The sequence below is a fragment of the Chionomys nivalis genome (assembly GCF_950005125.1).
Source record: "Chionomys nivalis chromosome 23 unlocalized genomic scaffold, mChiNiv1.1 SUPER_23_unloc_1, whole genome shotgun sequence".
NCBI classification, from domain to species: domain Eukaryota; kingdom Metazoa; phylum Chordata; class Mammalia; order Rodentia; family Cricetidae; genus Chionomys; species Chionomys nivalis.
The window spans coordinates 1,155,326-1,171,315 of NW_026646869.1; the positions used below are offsets into that span (position 1 = coordinate 1,155,326).

Here is a 15,990-nt window from a genome sequence, read left to right on the forward strand (position 1 = left end):
CCAATATAATGGAGCTAGTAAAAACTCCTTGGGATGAGTGGAACCATCTGGGGTAGGTGAGCAAGTAGATACCAAATGGCTTTCCTGGGAATTACACAAAGCAGAGAGAAAGCATCTCAGGAGGGATACAGAAACCCAGACAGAGTATGACCAGCAGATGGCACTGTGTGTGTGTGTGTGTGTGTGTGTGTGCGCGCGCGCGCGCGCGCACAAGCACATGCATGCATACTTTATGCACACCGAAGTCACTAAGGTCAGAACTGCACCTTGGATAATTCTGGCCACTTATTTGAAGGGAAGGTGCTAGGGAAGAAGCAGAGGCTGAAACACAGGACAAGCATCCATCATGATTTGCTGAGTCGAAAACTCATAACCAAGTATTCCTGTGGCTGCAGTCACTGTTTTATCTGGCCACTGAACACGGAACCCCACATATGATAGGCAAGGGCTCTACTACTGAACCACATGCCCAGCCCCACTGGGGGACCCTGGGGAGGCTCACCAACACTGGGCCACACCTCCAGCCCTCACTGAATGTATTAAACATGTATTATTGGGTCCAAGCTTCATCATTTCCTGGTCTCTGGACCCACAATGTCTGGAACACCCAGATGTGGGCTTTACACGTCTCCCAACATCTCTCAGTCCCATCAACGGGGACTGGTGATCCCAGCATGCACCCGTATTTCCAGCTACTCAGGAAGCCAAAATGGCAGGCTTGGCTCCAGGTCAAGGCTAGTTCGAACCACAAAGTCTCGAGAGCTTAAAGTCTAATCATCTACAATTGTGTACACATAGAAAAGGAGTTTGAGGGTTGGAGAGACGGCTTTACACTCACACGCACTTGCCACTACTGCAGAGAGCCGGGTTCAGTTCCCGGCATCTAGTTCCAAAGGACCCGATGCCCTCTTCTGGCTTCTGTGGGTACCACACACATGGTGCACATACACACATGCAGATAAACACTCCTACACACTAAATATCTCTCAAAGAAGGAAGAAGGGGATGAATGGATGTGTGTTGAATGGCTAACACAACTGAACTGTTCTCACACTTTCCTTTCCTTGCTGTTTCTCCTCAATAGGAGTACAGGTGACTCTCATCAATAAGAAAGAAAGGCTTGTGAATGTTTGTTCTGTTTGTGGTTCTGACTTGGTGCCAGACAGGCTTGGTTCCAGGGAGCATTCCCCGAGGAGCCTCTTCCCTCCACAGCCCCTCTCTCTGTCCCTCATACTTGAGGTCTCAGTCCAGGTTCTGACCACTGAACCTACCGCAGTGAGTGGGGGTTCCTGGGGTTCCTTCTTAAGGGCTACAGTGCAGGTGGTGTTAAGACTTAGTCTCACTGCATAGCTCAGGATGGCTTAAACTCACAATAACCCTCCTGCCTCAGACTCCTGTGTGCTAGAATTAATTATGTGCATGAGCCACCAAGCTCAGCTCTCTCCCCTTTCAAAACCACAGCATTTCTAGAACTGTGCTCAGGAAATGCGGTGTGGCACGGTGGCAGAGCACCCCCTTAACACAGTGAGGAGATGGGGTGTGGCTCTGTGATCAGATGAACTGGAGAGCCCTCCAGGCCCTGGGTTCCCCAGCACCGAGAAAGAGAGGGTGTCCCAGACAGGAGTTCTCAGAAGGGATGATTTCAAACTCATTCTGCTGCAGAGGGAAGCTCTGCTCTCATAAGCCCAGAGCCACACAGCCACGTGGGCACCTTCCACCCATGGAGGATACAGCCAGGACATCCTCCAGAGCAGGCAGCCCTGATCTGGGCATGGAAGGGTTGGGAGCTGACCAGGAGAGGAACTAGGCTAGCACTTGGAAGCCGAGGAGGAGTGAGTAGTTCTGGGGAGCTCGTTAGAACATGCAATAAAGAGAGCATAGAGGGGAAGGAAGGTGATGGCAATGGAGGATGCCGTGCTTGAAGCCAGTGCCATGGCTCTTACAGGGACCCGTTCGGCAAGGATTCAGGGTGCCTGCCTAGCATGCAGTAAGCCCCAGGGTTCCAGCCCCAGCACTGCATAAACCAAATGCTGGTGAATGCCTGTAATCTCTACATGAGGTAAGGGAAGGCAGGAGGATTTGAAATTCAAGTTATCACACCCTGTGATATCTTGATATCAATGCCAACCTAGGCTACATGAGACCCTGTGTCATTTTTTTTTTTAAGTTTGAGACATCAGTGTCCCTGTCCTCTATGTGTGCAGTTTGTGTGGTGTAGAATAGTGTAGTAAGCTGAGCAGGGCGGGGACAGGTCTGTGGGTCTAAACACCCTTGCAGGATTTGGTGGGGAGATGAGGGGGGAGAGGAACTGGGATAGGAATGGAGAGGACGATACATAAAGTGCAGACTCTGAGGGCGGGCCTCCCAGGCTGCTGCAGGTGGCACTTCAGTGAAGGCTTTGGGGTAGTAGCCAGGACTCCGCTCCCTGGGGTGGACTGCCCTCCAAGCCCATGTGAGCAACAGTGGGGACCCTGAGGTGAGGAGAAGCCAGTGCTCGAGGGACTCCAACAGCCTGAGGCTGTGCACGGTCTCTAGTGGTTAACAGCCTCTGCCTCCTCCTTTCCTGAGGGAACTGACCTTGGACAATGGTCAGGTGACAGGTCCCGTAGCCAGGAAGAGGAGGCAGGTCTGGGAGAGAGGACCAGACAGGGCTGTTCATTACCTCCACAGCCTCCATTTCCGTATCTGTTCATAAAAACACACAAGAGGGAGGGCCGGGCCCGCCCAGCTCAGCACCCAGCAAGCCTCCTCCATGTGGAAGCAGAGGAATTACAGCACTGCTGAAGGGTGAGAGACAGGAGTGTGTGGAAAGTCAGGCGCCGAGGCACAGGCCTGTCTTCCCAGTTAGTCAGAAGCCCGAAGTACCAAGATCAAGTTTAAGGCCAGTCTCAGGAACTTAATGAGACCCTGTCTCCAAAGGAAAAATAAAAAGACAGCTGGGAAGGTTAATGGTAGAGTACCTGCCTAGAACCCCCCAGTGAGGGGCTGGGGCGTGGCTCAGTGTAGATCAAGGGCTTACAGTCCCCCAGTGAGGACTTACACGGCTCAGTCACAGAGCCCCTGTCCAGCATCTTGGAGGCCCCCGGGTCTTGTCATTAGCAACACATACTGATTGCTGAGTCTCATTCTCCTGCTGTGAACTGGAGAGGTCTGCTGCTCCCAAGCTTGTCAGCCGCACTGACACTAGTCTCCCCGCAGGTGATCCGCACAGACACATTCAAGCACCTCCGGCACCTGGAGATCCTGCAGCTGAGCAAGAACCTGGTGCGCAAGATCGAGGTGGGCGCCTTCAATGGGCTGCCTAGTCTCAACACACTGGAGCTCTTCGACAACCGGCTGACCACGGTGCCCACACAGGCCTTCGAGTACCTGTCCAAGCTCCGGGAGCTGTGGCTGCGCAACAACCCTATCGAAAGCATCCCATCCTATGCCTTCAACCGCGTGCCCTCACTGCGCCGCCTGGACCTGGGCGAGCTCAAGCGGCTGGAGTACATATCAGAGGCGGCCTTCGAGGGGCTGGTGAACCTGCGCTACCTCAATCTGGGCATGTGCAACCTCAAGGACATCCCCAACCTCACAGCACTTGTGCGCCTGGAGGAGTTGGAGCTGTCGGGGAACCGGCTGGACCTAATTCGCCCCGGCTCCTTCCAGGGCCTCACCAGCCTGCGCAAGCTGTGGCTGATGCACGCCCAAGTGGCCACCATCGAGCGAAATGCCTTTGACGACCTCAAGTCGCTGGAGGAGCTGAACCTGTCTCACAACAACCTGATGTCGCTGCCACACGACCTTTTCACGCCCCTGCACCGCCTGGAGCGCGTCCACCTCAACCACAACCCTTGGCACTGCAACTGTGATGTGCTGTGGCTCAGCTGGTGGCTGAAGGAGACGGTACCCAGCAACACCACATGCTGCGCACGCTGCCACGCGCCCGCTGGCCTCAAGGGCCGCTACATCGGTGAGCTGGACCAGTCACACTTCACCTGCTACGCCCCAGTCATCGTGGAGCCACCCACAGACCTCAATGTCACCGAGGGTATGGCGGCTGAACTCAAGTGCCGTACAGGCACATCCATGACCTCCGTCAACTGGCTGACACCTAACGGCACGCTCATGACGCATGGTTCCTACCGCGTGCGCATCTCGGTCCTGCACGACGGCACGCTCAACTTCACCAATGTCACCGTGCAGGACACGGGCCAGTACACATGCATGGTCACAAATTCGGCCGGAAACACCACTGCCTCAGCCACACTTAATGTGTCAGCTGTGGACCCAGTGGCTGCAGGGGGGGCCGGGGGCGGGGGTCCCGGGGGTGGGGCCGGTTCCGGGGGCGCGGGTGGCTACACTTACTTCACCACGGTGACCGTGGAGACGCTGGAGACACAGCCGGGTGAGGAGTCCCAGCAGCCCCGGGGTACAGAAAAGGAACCCCCGGGGCCCACGACTGACGGAGCGTGGGGCGGTGGCCGGCCTGATGCCGCAGCCCCGGCCTCGGCGTCCACCACAGCGCCGGCCCCACGTTCCTCGCGGCCCACGGAGAAGGCGTTCACGGTGCCCATCACGGACGTAACGGAGAATGCGCTTAAGGACCTAGACGACGTCATGAAGACCACCAAAATAATCATTGGCTGCTTCGTGGCCATCACCTTCATGGCCGCTGTGATGCTGGTGGCCTTCTACAAGCTGCGCAAGCAGCACCAGCTGCACAAGCACCACGGGCCCACGCGCACTGTGGAGATCATCAATGTGGAGGACGAGCTTCCCGCCGCCTCCGCCGTGTCGGTGGCCGCGGCCGCTGCGGTAGCCGGAGGCGCGGGCGTGGGCGGGGACAGCCACCTGGCCCTTCCGGCGCTGGAGCGAGACCACCTCAACCACCACCACTACGTGGCGGCCGCCTTCAAGGCACACTACGGCGGCAACCCAGGAGGAGGGTGCGGGGCCAAGGGCCCCGGCCTCAACTCCATCCACGAACCTCTGCTCTTCAAGAGTGGCTCCAAGGAGAATGTGCAAGAGACACAAATCTAAACCTAGGCAGGCAGGGACGCAGGACGCCTGCCGGGGATGCTCCTGCTTGCCGCGCAGCCCGGCGGCACCCGCCATCCAGCAACAGGAAAGGACCTGGAGATCAGGAGAGGTGGCCCCGCCCTCCGCCTTGCCGCGTCCTCTGCCCACCTGCCCTGCCCGCCACCTTCCAGGGGAGAGGAGCTTCTTCGAGGGGTACCCTTTCCCCTCATCCCAACCCTCCTTTTATGGCTCTTTCTTTTTTCTTTCTTTTTTGCAGTTTGACGCCTGTCCTTCCCTCCTACTCCTCCACACTCAAAACACAAGAGACAGACAACTTCACCAGAGCCCAGGGGGCAACTCCGACAGTGTCCCCAACAGCGAGCTCCACTCGCGGCCCTGGTCGGCCCCACCCGCCCCACAGACTCTTTTGATACTGAAGGGAGGTTTGCGTCAATCACTACCTGCTCTGTAATTACTTTAAAAAAAAAAAAAAACATGGAAAAAGTAAAAAAAATAATTTTTTTTGGTCATGAAAGTATTGAAAACAAACAGAGCACAAAGCCACTGTGGGTGGGACCAGCGATGTTGTCCTCTCAGGAGGGGGAGTGGGCACCCCAAAATTAGAGATCTGGGACTCTCCATTCCCCATATCCCAGAGAGGAATAGTTCACCCAGCACACAGCAGCGCTGTTCCATCTTCCTGGCTGCCCTTCCCGGAATGTGCTGGGGACTTCGCCTCCGCCCTTCTCCTATGTGTCTCTGTCTCCATCTCTGTGGCTGTCTTTCTGTTCTCACTCTGGTGCCTGCCACCACCACCACCATCACCACACACACACACACACACAGAGAGAGAGAGAGAGAGAGAGAGAGAGAGAGAGAGAGAGAGAGAGAGAACAACCCAGAAGGGACCTAGGACTGCAAAACTCCACAGATGCCTGGGACAACAGAACTGTGGGATATTGGGGTTCTGAGGACTGCAAGGCCAAGGTCACGGTGCTGGCAGGGTTGGGCTCCGTCCCAGCCTCTCCCAGTTACTGGGGCCTTGCATGTGTGACTCCCCAGAGCAGCAATGCATCACAGTTTATGGGCTTGCAACACAGCAGAGCCTCCCCAAGGGGACCATCTGCAGACACAGCTGTTCAGGAAGGCCACACTGATGATCTGAAAGTCAGGGCCGCCACAGAACTTTCTTGGTGACACTCTTGAGCAAGTGGTTGTGTCCCCATAGGAGAGGCTCCTCCATTTTTTTGTTTTGTTTTTGTTTTTCGAGACAGGGTTTCTCTGTAGCTTTGGAGCCTGTCCCGGAACTAGCTCTTCTAGACCAGGCTGGCCTCGAACTCCCAGAGATCCGCCTGCCTCTGCCTCCCAAGTGCTGAGATTAAAGGCGTGCGCCACCACCGCCGGGCGAGGCTCCTCCATTTCACACATATCCCTGGCTAGTCAGGAGACCGTCTGTACAAGGGAAGCGCACACAAAATAAGCAGGCCTGGGCCACATGTAAACACATTGTAAGCAGACCAGGGCGCATGGAGGGCAGTCCCCTGCAGGGTCTGCAGTCACCAAGGAGGAAAATATGCAGCTAGGCCAGGTCTGGGTGCTGCTGGAATAGGACATCAGTGACCCCTCAGAGTGGCCCACGTGTCCAAGGTTCAGCCTCCAGAGAGCTAGGGTTGCCCAGGAAGTTTGAGGAGGCCTAGGAAGGCAGAGAGGTAGCCAGAGCCAGTCATACAGCACATGGACACCTGGCCTGTGGGCACTGAAGGCCCCAGGGTGCACACCTTCACCAGAGATGGGAGAGCAGGAGCCCCCCAACTCCTTTCACCCTGTGTTCCTGTCCCCTTCCCCCTGTCTCCACCTCTTCCCAATGTTTCTACTCCCACTGCATCTTGTCCTCTACCCCACCCTGGCGCTAAGTGGCTTCTTTATCTGACAACTGTCAGGCGTCTGGCCCTATCTCCCTGTCCAGCTCTGTGCTGATGAAGGCCGGGACAGGACTGTTGCGCATGCACTTTGGGTTCTCTCTCCATTTTTCCTGCCTTCTCCGCAGCCATCTCGGCTAGGATCCTGGTTGCCATGACAACACTGCGGCTGTACCAGGTGGCAATGGGGGCAGGGAGCTGGCCTGCTGCAGCCTGCTATGTCCCATGCCAAGCCTGCCAGGCAGTGGCTGGACTCATCCTGGGAGCACTTAGGAACTCCCTCAGCTATGCAGACCCCTTCTTCATGGATGGGACATGGGGAGGGAAGGGGGGGCAGAGGACCAGGAATACAAAGAGGCAGGAGACTGTGGCCTGGGGGGTGGGGGGGGAGGATGAGTGGTGAACAGCACAGTTAAGGTGAGCTCAAGGGCAATCAGACACTGGGGTGGGGGCAGGACTCTGACCAGGCCTGAGGGCATGGAGGACCACAGGACACTCCAGCCAGACTTTTCCACTTGGGCCTTAGGACAAAAAAGAGATCAAGAGATCTGCAAGGGGCCTGGTGGTTCCTGTCCCCAGTTCTTCCCCTATCCCAAGCAAACTGCAGTTTCCATGACAACCTGCTGGCCAGCCTGAGGAGGGGGGACTGAACATGAGGGAGGAAGAGTGTGGGCTGCACAGGAGGCCGTGGAGTGGGTAGTGGGCACACAGGACCACACAGGCCTAGCTCCCAAGCCACCATGCCAGCCAGCACAGGAGAGCAGAAGGCTCACAGAGAAGCACCCCACCCCCACCATCCTGCTCCCTCCCTCTGGCTCCAGTGGAAAGGGTCAAGGGTCAAACTCCAAAGATCATTCACTGCCTCTGCCTGGTAGAGGCAGCATAGCACTGAAGATCTCCCACATCAGGACATCACCGTCACTGTCACCGTGCTCAAGGCCAGAGCCACCAGAATGGTCCCTGGAGGCCCTCAGAGGGTGGGGGTGGTAGGTTATGGCCGCCTAGGTGAGTCAGAACTAGCCTGGGGCCTCCTTTTATGGCCCCATCCCTAAAGTCCAGAAACATCTCTGTTCCTACATCTTTCACCCCAATCTGTCAGCCCAGCCTGCCTTCTGCCCTGCCCGCTCACTGGGCATTCCTCTCTCCAGTTCTGTCTATCGGGTGTGTGTGTGTGTGTCGCGGTATCTGCCTCTCTCTAGGTCGCTGTCTTCTCTCTGGGTATCTAAGGTATCTCTCTCTACTATCTCTCCTCTTGGCCTCATCTCTATATGTCTCTTTCTGGGTCTCTGTCTTTGTCTCTGTGTGTCTCTCTAGGTCTCTGTCCCCCTTCCCTTTCTTTGGTTTTTCTCTCTCTCTCTCTCTCTCTCTCTCTCTCTCTCTCTCTCTCTCTCTCTCTCTCGGTCTCTGGGGTAGCTCTCTCAGGCTCTCTTTTTCTCTCTGGGATTCTGTCTGTCTCCCCACCCCATATCTGTCTTCCCTTCTCTCTCCCCACCCCTCTCTCCAGCTCCCTGAGTGGGGAGGAGTCTCTACTTTCTTTGGATCTCTAGCCCTCCCCTTCTCTGCAGGACAATCCCTTGTGTCCCGCCTTCTGGCTCAGGGAACAGAACTGGGCCTAGAACTTGTTTTTGTATGGAACCGTGACCCTGGACGAATGGCAGGGAGCGTGCCCCCTGCCCTGCAGCTCCAAGACCTTACTGCTCTTGAGGAAAGGTCAGTGGCCCACAGCACAGTAGGAGCCTTCCCAAAGTTTCTATCTGCCTCCCCTCTCTGCGGCTCAGAGCACATAAACACCAACACACCCACCATCCTGTTTTCCTCCAAACCCTGAGGAGACCTGATTCTTCTCCAAGGCCCTCCATGTCTCCTCTTCCAGGCACCCTGACCTGGTGGTAGAAGTGGCTCATCCAAATATAATCCACGAATCAGGGGTACAGATCCTGCGCCACGCTAACCTCCTGGTGAGCCTCCTCACCCCTCAGCAAGTCCTTTTCTGTGTGGCTGTATCCTGCCCTACCACAGTGTTCTGTCTTGGCCTTCCCTCTCTACCATCCAAGGTGGGGTCTCCCTCAGCTCTGGCTGACCAGACCACAGAGCAGCGGCTCATGGAGGCTTCAAACCACTGGGGTCACACTGTGTTTGTGGCCCGAGGAGCCCTGTGGGGGTCTGAAGACATTAGGAGATTGGATGAAGCCGGAGGCCTCCAGGTGAGAACCATCGTGGCTGCAACCGAGGGAACATGTAAGAGTCTCAGACTCCTGACCCTACCACTGCTTCCAGAGCCTTCGAGTCACCATGGCCACACATCCTGACGGCTTCCGGCTGGAGGGATCCCTGGCTGCAGCACACAGCAGCGGGCCCCGCACAGTACTCTACGAGGGTCCTGTGCGTGGGCTCTGCCCCTTGGCCCCCCGAAACTCTAACACCATGGCAGCCGCTGCCCTGGCTGCCCCCAGTCTAGGCTTCGACGGTGTCATTGGGGTGCTTGTGGCTGACCTTAGGTGAGCAAAGGAAGTAGGTGGCCCAGCTGTGTCAGGCCAGATGGACTAACTACCCTTCCTTCTCTGCCGGCCGCAGCCTCACAGACATGCACGTGGTGGACGTGGAGCTGAACGGCCCCCCAGGCCCCACAGGCCGCCGTTTCACCGTGCACACCCACAGGGAGAACCCAGCCCAGCCTGGCGCTGTCACCGGCTCTGCTACCGTCACAGCCTTCTGGCACAGCCTGCTGGGTGCGGTCAGGCTCCTCCAAGGGTCCCCTGGCCTTTGTATTCTGCAGAACTAACTTGTTGGTGTCCCACCCGTTTTCTGTCTTTGCCCACCGTTAGTTTTCACTCCCAGGTTTTCTGGGTCTCTCCCCAGCTCAACTTCTCCCTGAGTCTCAGACTCTTGTCTCTCCATTCACACCCCACGCCTCTTTCTGAATATCCTCTTTGGGTTATACTACACTACGATTTCCAAAGCCCACGGTCGCCATGGCCGCCTGCATATCTGTGTCGTCATTCTAGTCTTTCATTCTCCCCACAGGCTGCTGCCAGCTCCCCTCCAGACCTGGGATCCACCTCTGCTGACAAGTCTTCTCCCCACACTGCCCTTGCTGTCACCTCGACCCCTATGTGTCTCAGTAAACATCAGAATTCTGCCCGCTGTTCTCTCTGGCCTCTTTGGTTCCTTTCCCCTAAATTACATCACGCCTCAACACACTGTGTGTGATGGCATAGCTGCGAGTTCATGAGCAAACACACACAAACCAACTTCCTGGAAGCTATCGCGAGAGCCATAGTTACTACATTTCCCAGCAACCTCTAGGCAGCAGTGGCCCTGGGGAGTACACGAGAACTGGCTGCGTCCTTCGACGGGAATTGTAGTTCCGCGCTGCAGCGCGTCCCCGGTGAACTTCCGGTCTGTGCGTCCGATTTAGGCGCCCCGTGGAGAACTTCGGGAATCGCAGTCCGGAGCGCACAGGTCGCCGGGAGCTGTAGTCCGTCCCGCCTGCCCAGTCAGCGTGGTACCACCCGACGGCTGCCCAGGGAATGCGAAAACGGTCGGTCCCAGGGAGCAGAGAGACTGACGGGGTGAGGGCCGGGAGAGTCCCGTACGGAGGCGGGTGGGAACATGCCAGGTTGCCAGGAAGAGGGGGCTCCTGTTGCTTAGTGACTGGGACAGGGCCTTGTTGCCAGGTGATGGGAGAGAGCGCTGGTTATTGACGAGGGGAAGTCTTCCGTTGCCAGGCGACCAGAAGAGACCCTGTTACCCAGAGACGAGAAAGGAGGAGTCCTCCATCACTAGGTGATCAGAAAAATGGACCAGGTTTCAAGGGGGTGGGGTGTCCTCTGTTGCTTGGGAACCAAAAAGTATTGTTTCCTAAGGATAGAAGGGGCGGTACTCCGTTGCTAGGTTACGGTGATTCGTACCTTTTTGCTTAGAGACATGTAGTGGGGATGGGTCTCTATTACCAAGTGAGTAGGAAAGATTCTTTTCCCCCAGGACTGGGGCATGAAGATGCTTCTAGTTCTGGAGACCTGTTAGGTAGCAGGGTCAGGGACCTCATGTGCTCCCAAGCTGGCCCCAGTGCCCATCTCAGTGGCCGTTGATCCAGCTCCCGGGTCCCTAACACCGTCTCCTTGTTCCACCCCAGCAGGAGCCGAGGAGGGTATGTCTCAGGCCCCGGAAGCGCGGCCGAGCCCACCCTCAGTGTACCACGAACGGCAGCGACTAGAGCTGTGTGCCGTCCACGCTCTCAACAACGTCCTCCAACAGCGGCTCTTTAGCCAGGAGGCTGCAGACGAGATCTGCAAGAGGTGACAGCCACAGGTCCTGGCCCTGGAAGAGCAGGGCTGAGAGGCAGGAGAGCCTGCTTGGAGCACTAGCAGGGCCAGGGCTCAGATCCCGGAGCTGTTGCCTGCTCCTCCACCTGCCGCTCCTCACAGCCTGCCCCCAGCTGAGTTTCTCCTCCTGTCAGTCCTATACACAGCCTCTCCTCTGCTTCTGTCCCTCTGTGGGTCCCCTGCACTCCTAGAGAATAGCCCAGGCCCTTCAGCCTGAACCCCAAGGCTTTGGATGCTCTAGCCCTTGCCTGCCTCTCTGCAGCTTCATCCTTCATGGCTCTCTTTGGCCCCAAATGGCCCCGCTGTGGTGTCTCTGAACTTTTACACAGGCTGCTCCCCCGTTACCACAAGGTATTCTCTTTCTTGGTCACCTGGATGCCCCTCAGAATTTCTGCTATCACTTTAAGAAACTCTCTTCCTATTCCCACCTATACACCTCACGGTCCTTTCTGCAGACACACAGACACCCCAGCCTGCAACGCATGCCCGCATGCAGAGGCAGCCCTTCTGTCTTCTCACTGCCGCTCACCCAACATCCTCAAACTGTAGATTTATGTTAGAAGACACTCATCTGTAGATTACTCTGTAAGATCCTCCTCTCCCCTGCAGCCAGCTCTTTCATGCCGAGAGCCTGCTGAACAGCTAGAGCTGAGGCAGATGTGATAAAGAGAGGGGCTGGGGATACAGTCCTTCCGTGTCACTGCTCTCTGGAACAACAGGGCACATCTGGAGAGAGCTAGAGGGGAGGCTTGGGCACAAGGGACAGCTGGGAATAGCCATGCAAGGCCCACTTGCCACTGGAGGAGACGGACACCAGGGAGAGCCATGAACGAGCAGAGCAGGGCATTACCAAATGAAAGAGGCGCTGTTCAGATCTGGTGATAGGAACGGCATTGTCATTCGGGGGCTCTGTCTGATGACTCCTCTCCCAGAAGAAAGGACATCTGAAGCCAGTCTGGAAAGAGGCCATGATGAGAAGGGTGGATGGAAGGGCAGGGACTTTGTTCAGGGCCCTTGGGAGTCATGAGAGGTGGGAGGAGGAGGGGGCAAGACAGCCCAAGGCTCCTGGAGGTGGGCTCGGGGGAGACTAGACACTGGGAAGGCTTCTGGGTGAAAAGAGACAAAAGCTCTATCCAGGCTGAGAGTACCGGCATTAGGGATAAGAGGGAAAACAGGCCTTGGGGTCCAATAAGCTGTGCAGGACTTGAAGAGAGAGAAGAGTCAGAAGTCAGGTTCTGGGTTTCTGCTGTGTGGGAAGGTGGAGGCCTTTCCAGAATTTCCAACTTTGGCTCTGCTCCCCCTTGCCCCCAGGCTAGCCCCAGACTCCCGGCTGAACCCCCATCGCAGCCTCCTGGGCACCGGCAACTATGATGTCAACGTGATCATGGCTGCCCTGCAGGGCCTGGGCCTGGCCGCTGTGTGGTGGGACAGGAGGAGGTAGGGCCTAGGCTGTGGGCTGCCCTGGCCCTGCATGTGGGGGATGAAGCAGAGGGTGGCTTGATAGTAGATGGGGGAGGTTCTTTCCAGGGGAGAACTGGTGGCTGTGGCAGACGGGAATAAATGAACTGATAAACTTGGTGCCAGTCAAAAGGGTGGTGTGAGGTCCACATGAGGGGCTCGTGGTGAGGTGGGGAAAGACGGAAATTAGGTTACGAGTAGTGAGACCAGCCTGTTGACCCAAGGCAAACCGAATGGAAGCCAGCCTGGGCTGCGCAAGGAGACCCTGACTCAAAAGGGCAAACAACAAAAAGTTGAGGGGCTAGGGCTTCATTGACAGAGGCTTACCCAGCATGTACGAGGCTGGGGTTCCATCCCATGAACTGTTGTAGTGGGCACACCTGGGATGCCGAGACCCTGTCTAAACAAGGCCAAGGCTGGGCTCGGCAGGTAGGAAGTAACAGGTGGGTGGGTGGGTGGATGGGTGGCCATTCTGGGAGAGGAAGCAGGATCCAAGGGCCTCTGGGGCTCCATGCCATGTCCCTCCCCTCCCCAGACCACTGTGCCAGCTGGCCCTCCCCAAGGTGCTAGGCCTGATCCTGAACTTGCCCTCTCCTGTGTCGCTGGGGCTGCTGTCCCTGCCTCTGCGCCGCCGGCACTGGGTGGCCCTGCGTCAGGTGAATGGCGTCTACTATAACCTGGACTCCAAGCTTCGGGCACCTGAAGCCCTGGGGGATGAGGACGGTGTCAGGTGAGCGGTGAAGGAAGTGGCAGGTTGAGACCAGTCTGGAACTCCCCTGCAAGGAGACGGGCCTGCCTGCACTGTCCAGATCTGTCTCCCTGTCTTCCTTCAGGGCCTTCCTGGCAGCTGCCCTGGCCCAGGGCCTGTGCGAGGTGCTACTGGTGGTGACCAAGGAGGTGGAGGAGGCCGGCTGCTGGCTGAACACGAGCTGACCCAGTGCCTGTGACCAGCTGCCTGCTACCACGGTCCTGAGTGTCCAGTGCCTAGGAGGGGCCTGCGCCCTGACCCAAAGTCCCCCCCCCCATCGCTGCTGCCTCAATAAATCTGCTTTTTTGTTATCTATGCTTGAGCTACAGGGGACTGCTCTCGTCACAGTGCCCAGAGGGAGACAGAAACCAGAGACCGACATGTCGCCTCCCAAAATCAGTAGGGGAGACATATGATGGAGCAGGGATCACTCCTCTTTAAGGTTTAGAACATCAGTGAGGAAGTAGTTCCCAAAGATGACCCTGGACCCTGACTTCCCAGGTGGCGGGGGGGGGGAGGGGGGAAGAGGGGGATGCTGGGCAGTAGATAGGACTGGTTATAACCAGCCTCCATCCAGAACAACTGGACTTGAAGGGTGACCAAGTGAAGTCACATGGTCCTAAAAAGCAGGAGGCCAGCCCAGTGGAGCCCATTTAGAATTTCTGACCCCCTCCCCCAACAGGGGGAGCCAGCATGAGCTGTTGGAAGCTGTGACTAGGGCTTGGGGAAGGGGGCTCCTCACTGCAACCTCAGGAAATTGCCACAGCAGCTGCCATTTTCCCACAGTGTGCTGGACTGCCTGAAAAGGTCTGGTTGGCTCAGCCTTGAAGGAGGTGAGGGACAGACTGAAGCAGAAGAGGGGTGTCTCCATCGCAGTCACCCAAGCCGTGGCCAAGAAACTTGGAGGGCCCCAGATGGCCCCAGAGTGCCGCAGGCCTGCTGTCGTCACCAGTTATTTGGGGAGGTGTTGACAGACAGGCCTATCTGGGACAGAGGGGAAGAGGGCTGGAGCCAGCAGGAGGGCCCAGATAGGAGCACCAGAAAAAGCAGTGGAGGTGATGGCATGGGGCGAGGGGGGGGGGGGGGGGCAGGACCTGGCCCTGAGCCCTGGGGCATGCAGGAAACAAAGGGGAAGATTGTCCTCCGCTGATGGGACAGGGACCTAGGATATTGATTACCGGTGAGGAAGGGCCCACACTGGGGTATGACAGCCATTCTTGGTAATGAATTCATCTGGGGATGAAGGCCACATCCTGGCACCATGCTAGTAAGGCAGAGGCTCAAGCTGCTGCTATCTGGTCCCCAAGACTTCTGAGGTCAAAGGGCAAGTTGTAAAGTAAAAACCAAGGCAGCATGTGGAAAACACACACTGGGTTGCCGGAGTACCCCACCCTTGGCCCCTGGCCTGTCTTCTCCAACCTCCCATCCCCTCCCTGGGTCTCCTCTCTGTCCTTCTCCATGTGTCCAAGTTAACACTTCCACACACCCCCCCCGTGTGTATGTGTGTGTGCACGCACACCCTTTCCCCATTTTTGAGACACTTGCCATGATCCTCCTGTCTCATCCACCAGGTGCTGGAATTATAAGTGTGTGCCAGCACACCGCACTTCCCCATCTCTTTCCATGGCTCTGAAGTCTCTCTGGATCTCTGGGCCTCTTAACCTTCTCTCTGCCTCTATCTCCCTCTTTCCTGTCCACCCCCACCCCCGCCCCACCTGTCGCCTGTCCAGTCCCGGGTAGGGGACAGCTGCCAGGACTCCCTGGGTGTTTCTATTCTCGGCCTGAGTGGTGCAGCCTGTGACATCCCAGGTGACCAAATAAGGTATTAAATGGGGAGCCTGTGGAGGAAAGGGTGCAGGCCTGCACACCCATTCAATGCCTCCTGTTTGCCCTTAGTGCTGACTTGGTGCCCCACTGACACCCTGCTTCTGAGGAGAGCACCCTTGGCCCTAACATGCCTCATCAGGCCTGTTCTGAAGCTGGTGGTTCCCTGATACCCATGGACATGGGGCTCCATGCTGACCTCCAGGGGCCTGAGGAACAGGCTATAGAAAGGGGAGGGTTGGTACTCCAGCTGCCCGTACAGCTGCTCCTGGCTGTGCTGACAGCTGAGGCTCAATTTAGCTGCAAGGCCAGGGTCTGGCCAGATAAGGTGTGGATAAGGACAGGACCCGCCCCTATGGTGCCCCTTAAATTGCAGGGCTTGGGCTGGGGTTGGGGGCGCAGACACCAAGGCCAGGTGAGAGGGTCCTGCTGCCGTGGTGGCCCACAAGGCACCCGGTGTCTCTCCACCTGTCCACTTGCCTCTCCTGACTCGGTTCCTTCCACCTTCCACAGCCTCCATCCTCTCTCTCCTTCTGTGTCTCTCTGCCTGTTTCTTCATCTCTGCCCCCCAACATATCATCTGTCTCTGTCTCTGTTTTCTCTGCCTCCATTTCTGTATCTGACTTTCCCTGTGTTCTCCTTCTGCCCGTGTTTCTCCATCTGTCTCTCTGATTTTCTCTCCTTTCATCTCTGCCTCTCAGCCCAATATTCC

At 57.0% G+C, this 15,990-nt stretch overlaps 3 protein-coding genes across 13 annotated transcripts in view; all 3 read left to right on the plus strand.

Annotated features, from left to right (window-relative positions):
• The window catches only part of Lrrc4b (leucine rich repeat containing 4B), a 31,467-nt gene extending 25,936 nt beyond the window's left edge, over positions 1–5,531 (plus strand). The window contains exon 3 of one of the 2 annotated variants that reach the window (XM_057761039.1): positions 3,199–5,531. In XM_057761039.1, coding sequence (XP_057617022.1) covers positions 3,199–5,025 — 1,827 coding nt within the window. In that variant the 3' untranslated portion in view covers positions 5,026–5,531. The remainder of the gene's footprint in view (positions 1–3,198) is intronic. The other variant, XM_057761038.1, reaches the window with a different exon arrangement.
• A 2,314-nt stretch (positions 5,532–7,845) lies between these two features.
• Positions 7,846–9,991, plus strand: Aspdh (aspartate dehydrogenase domain containing). Its single transcript, XM_057761092.1, has 7 exons — positions 7,846–7,928; positions 8,489–8,633; positions 8,797–8,881; positions 8,978–9,127; positions 9,201–9,421; positions 9,498–9,652; positions 9,948–9,991. Exons 1-7 carry the CDS (start codon positions 7,877–7,879, stop codon positions 9,989–9,991), a joined length of 852 nt encoding a protein of 283 aa, XP_057617075.1. The 5' UTR covers positions 7,846–7,876.
• A 344-nt stretch (positions 9,992–10,335) lies between these two features.
• Positions 10,336–13,776, plus strand: Josd2 (Josephin domain containing 2). 10 transcript variants are annotated; one of them, XM_057761143.1, is made up of 6 exons: positions 10,336–10,464; positions 10,601–10,709; positions 11,059–11,221; positions 12,560–12,685; positions 13,242–13,436; positions 13,540–13,776. In XM_057761143.1, the coding sequence occupies exons 3-6, from the start codon at positions 11,076–11,078 to the stop codon at positions 13,637–13,639; spliced, it is 567 nt and encodes a 188-aa protein (XP_057617126.1). In that variant the 5' UTR covers positions 10,336–10,464; positions 10,601–10,709; positions 11,059–11,075; the 3' UTR covers positions 13,640–13,776. The 10 variants fall into 10 exon arrangements, with proteins under 10 accessions (XP_057617126.1, XP_057617124.1, XP_057617123.1 ...); XM_057761141.1 differs by having other exon boundaries at positions 10,348–10,495; positions 10,652–10,709; positions 11,062–11,221; XM_057761140.1 differs by having other exon boundaries at positions 10,349–10,495; positions 10,652–10,709.
• The last annotated feature ends 2,214 nt before the right edge of the window (positions 13,777–15,990 follow it).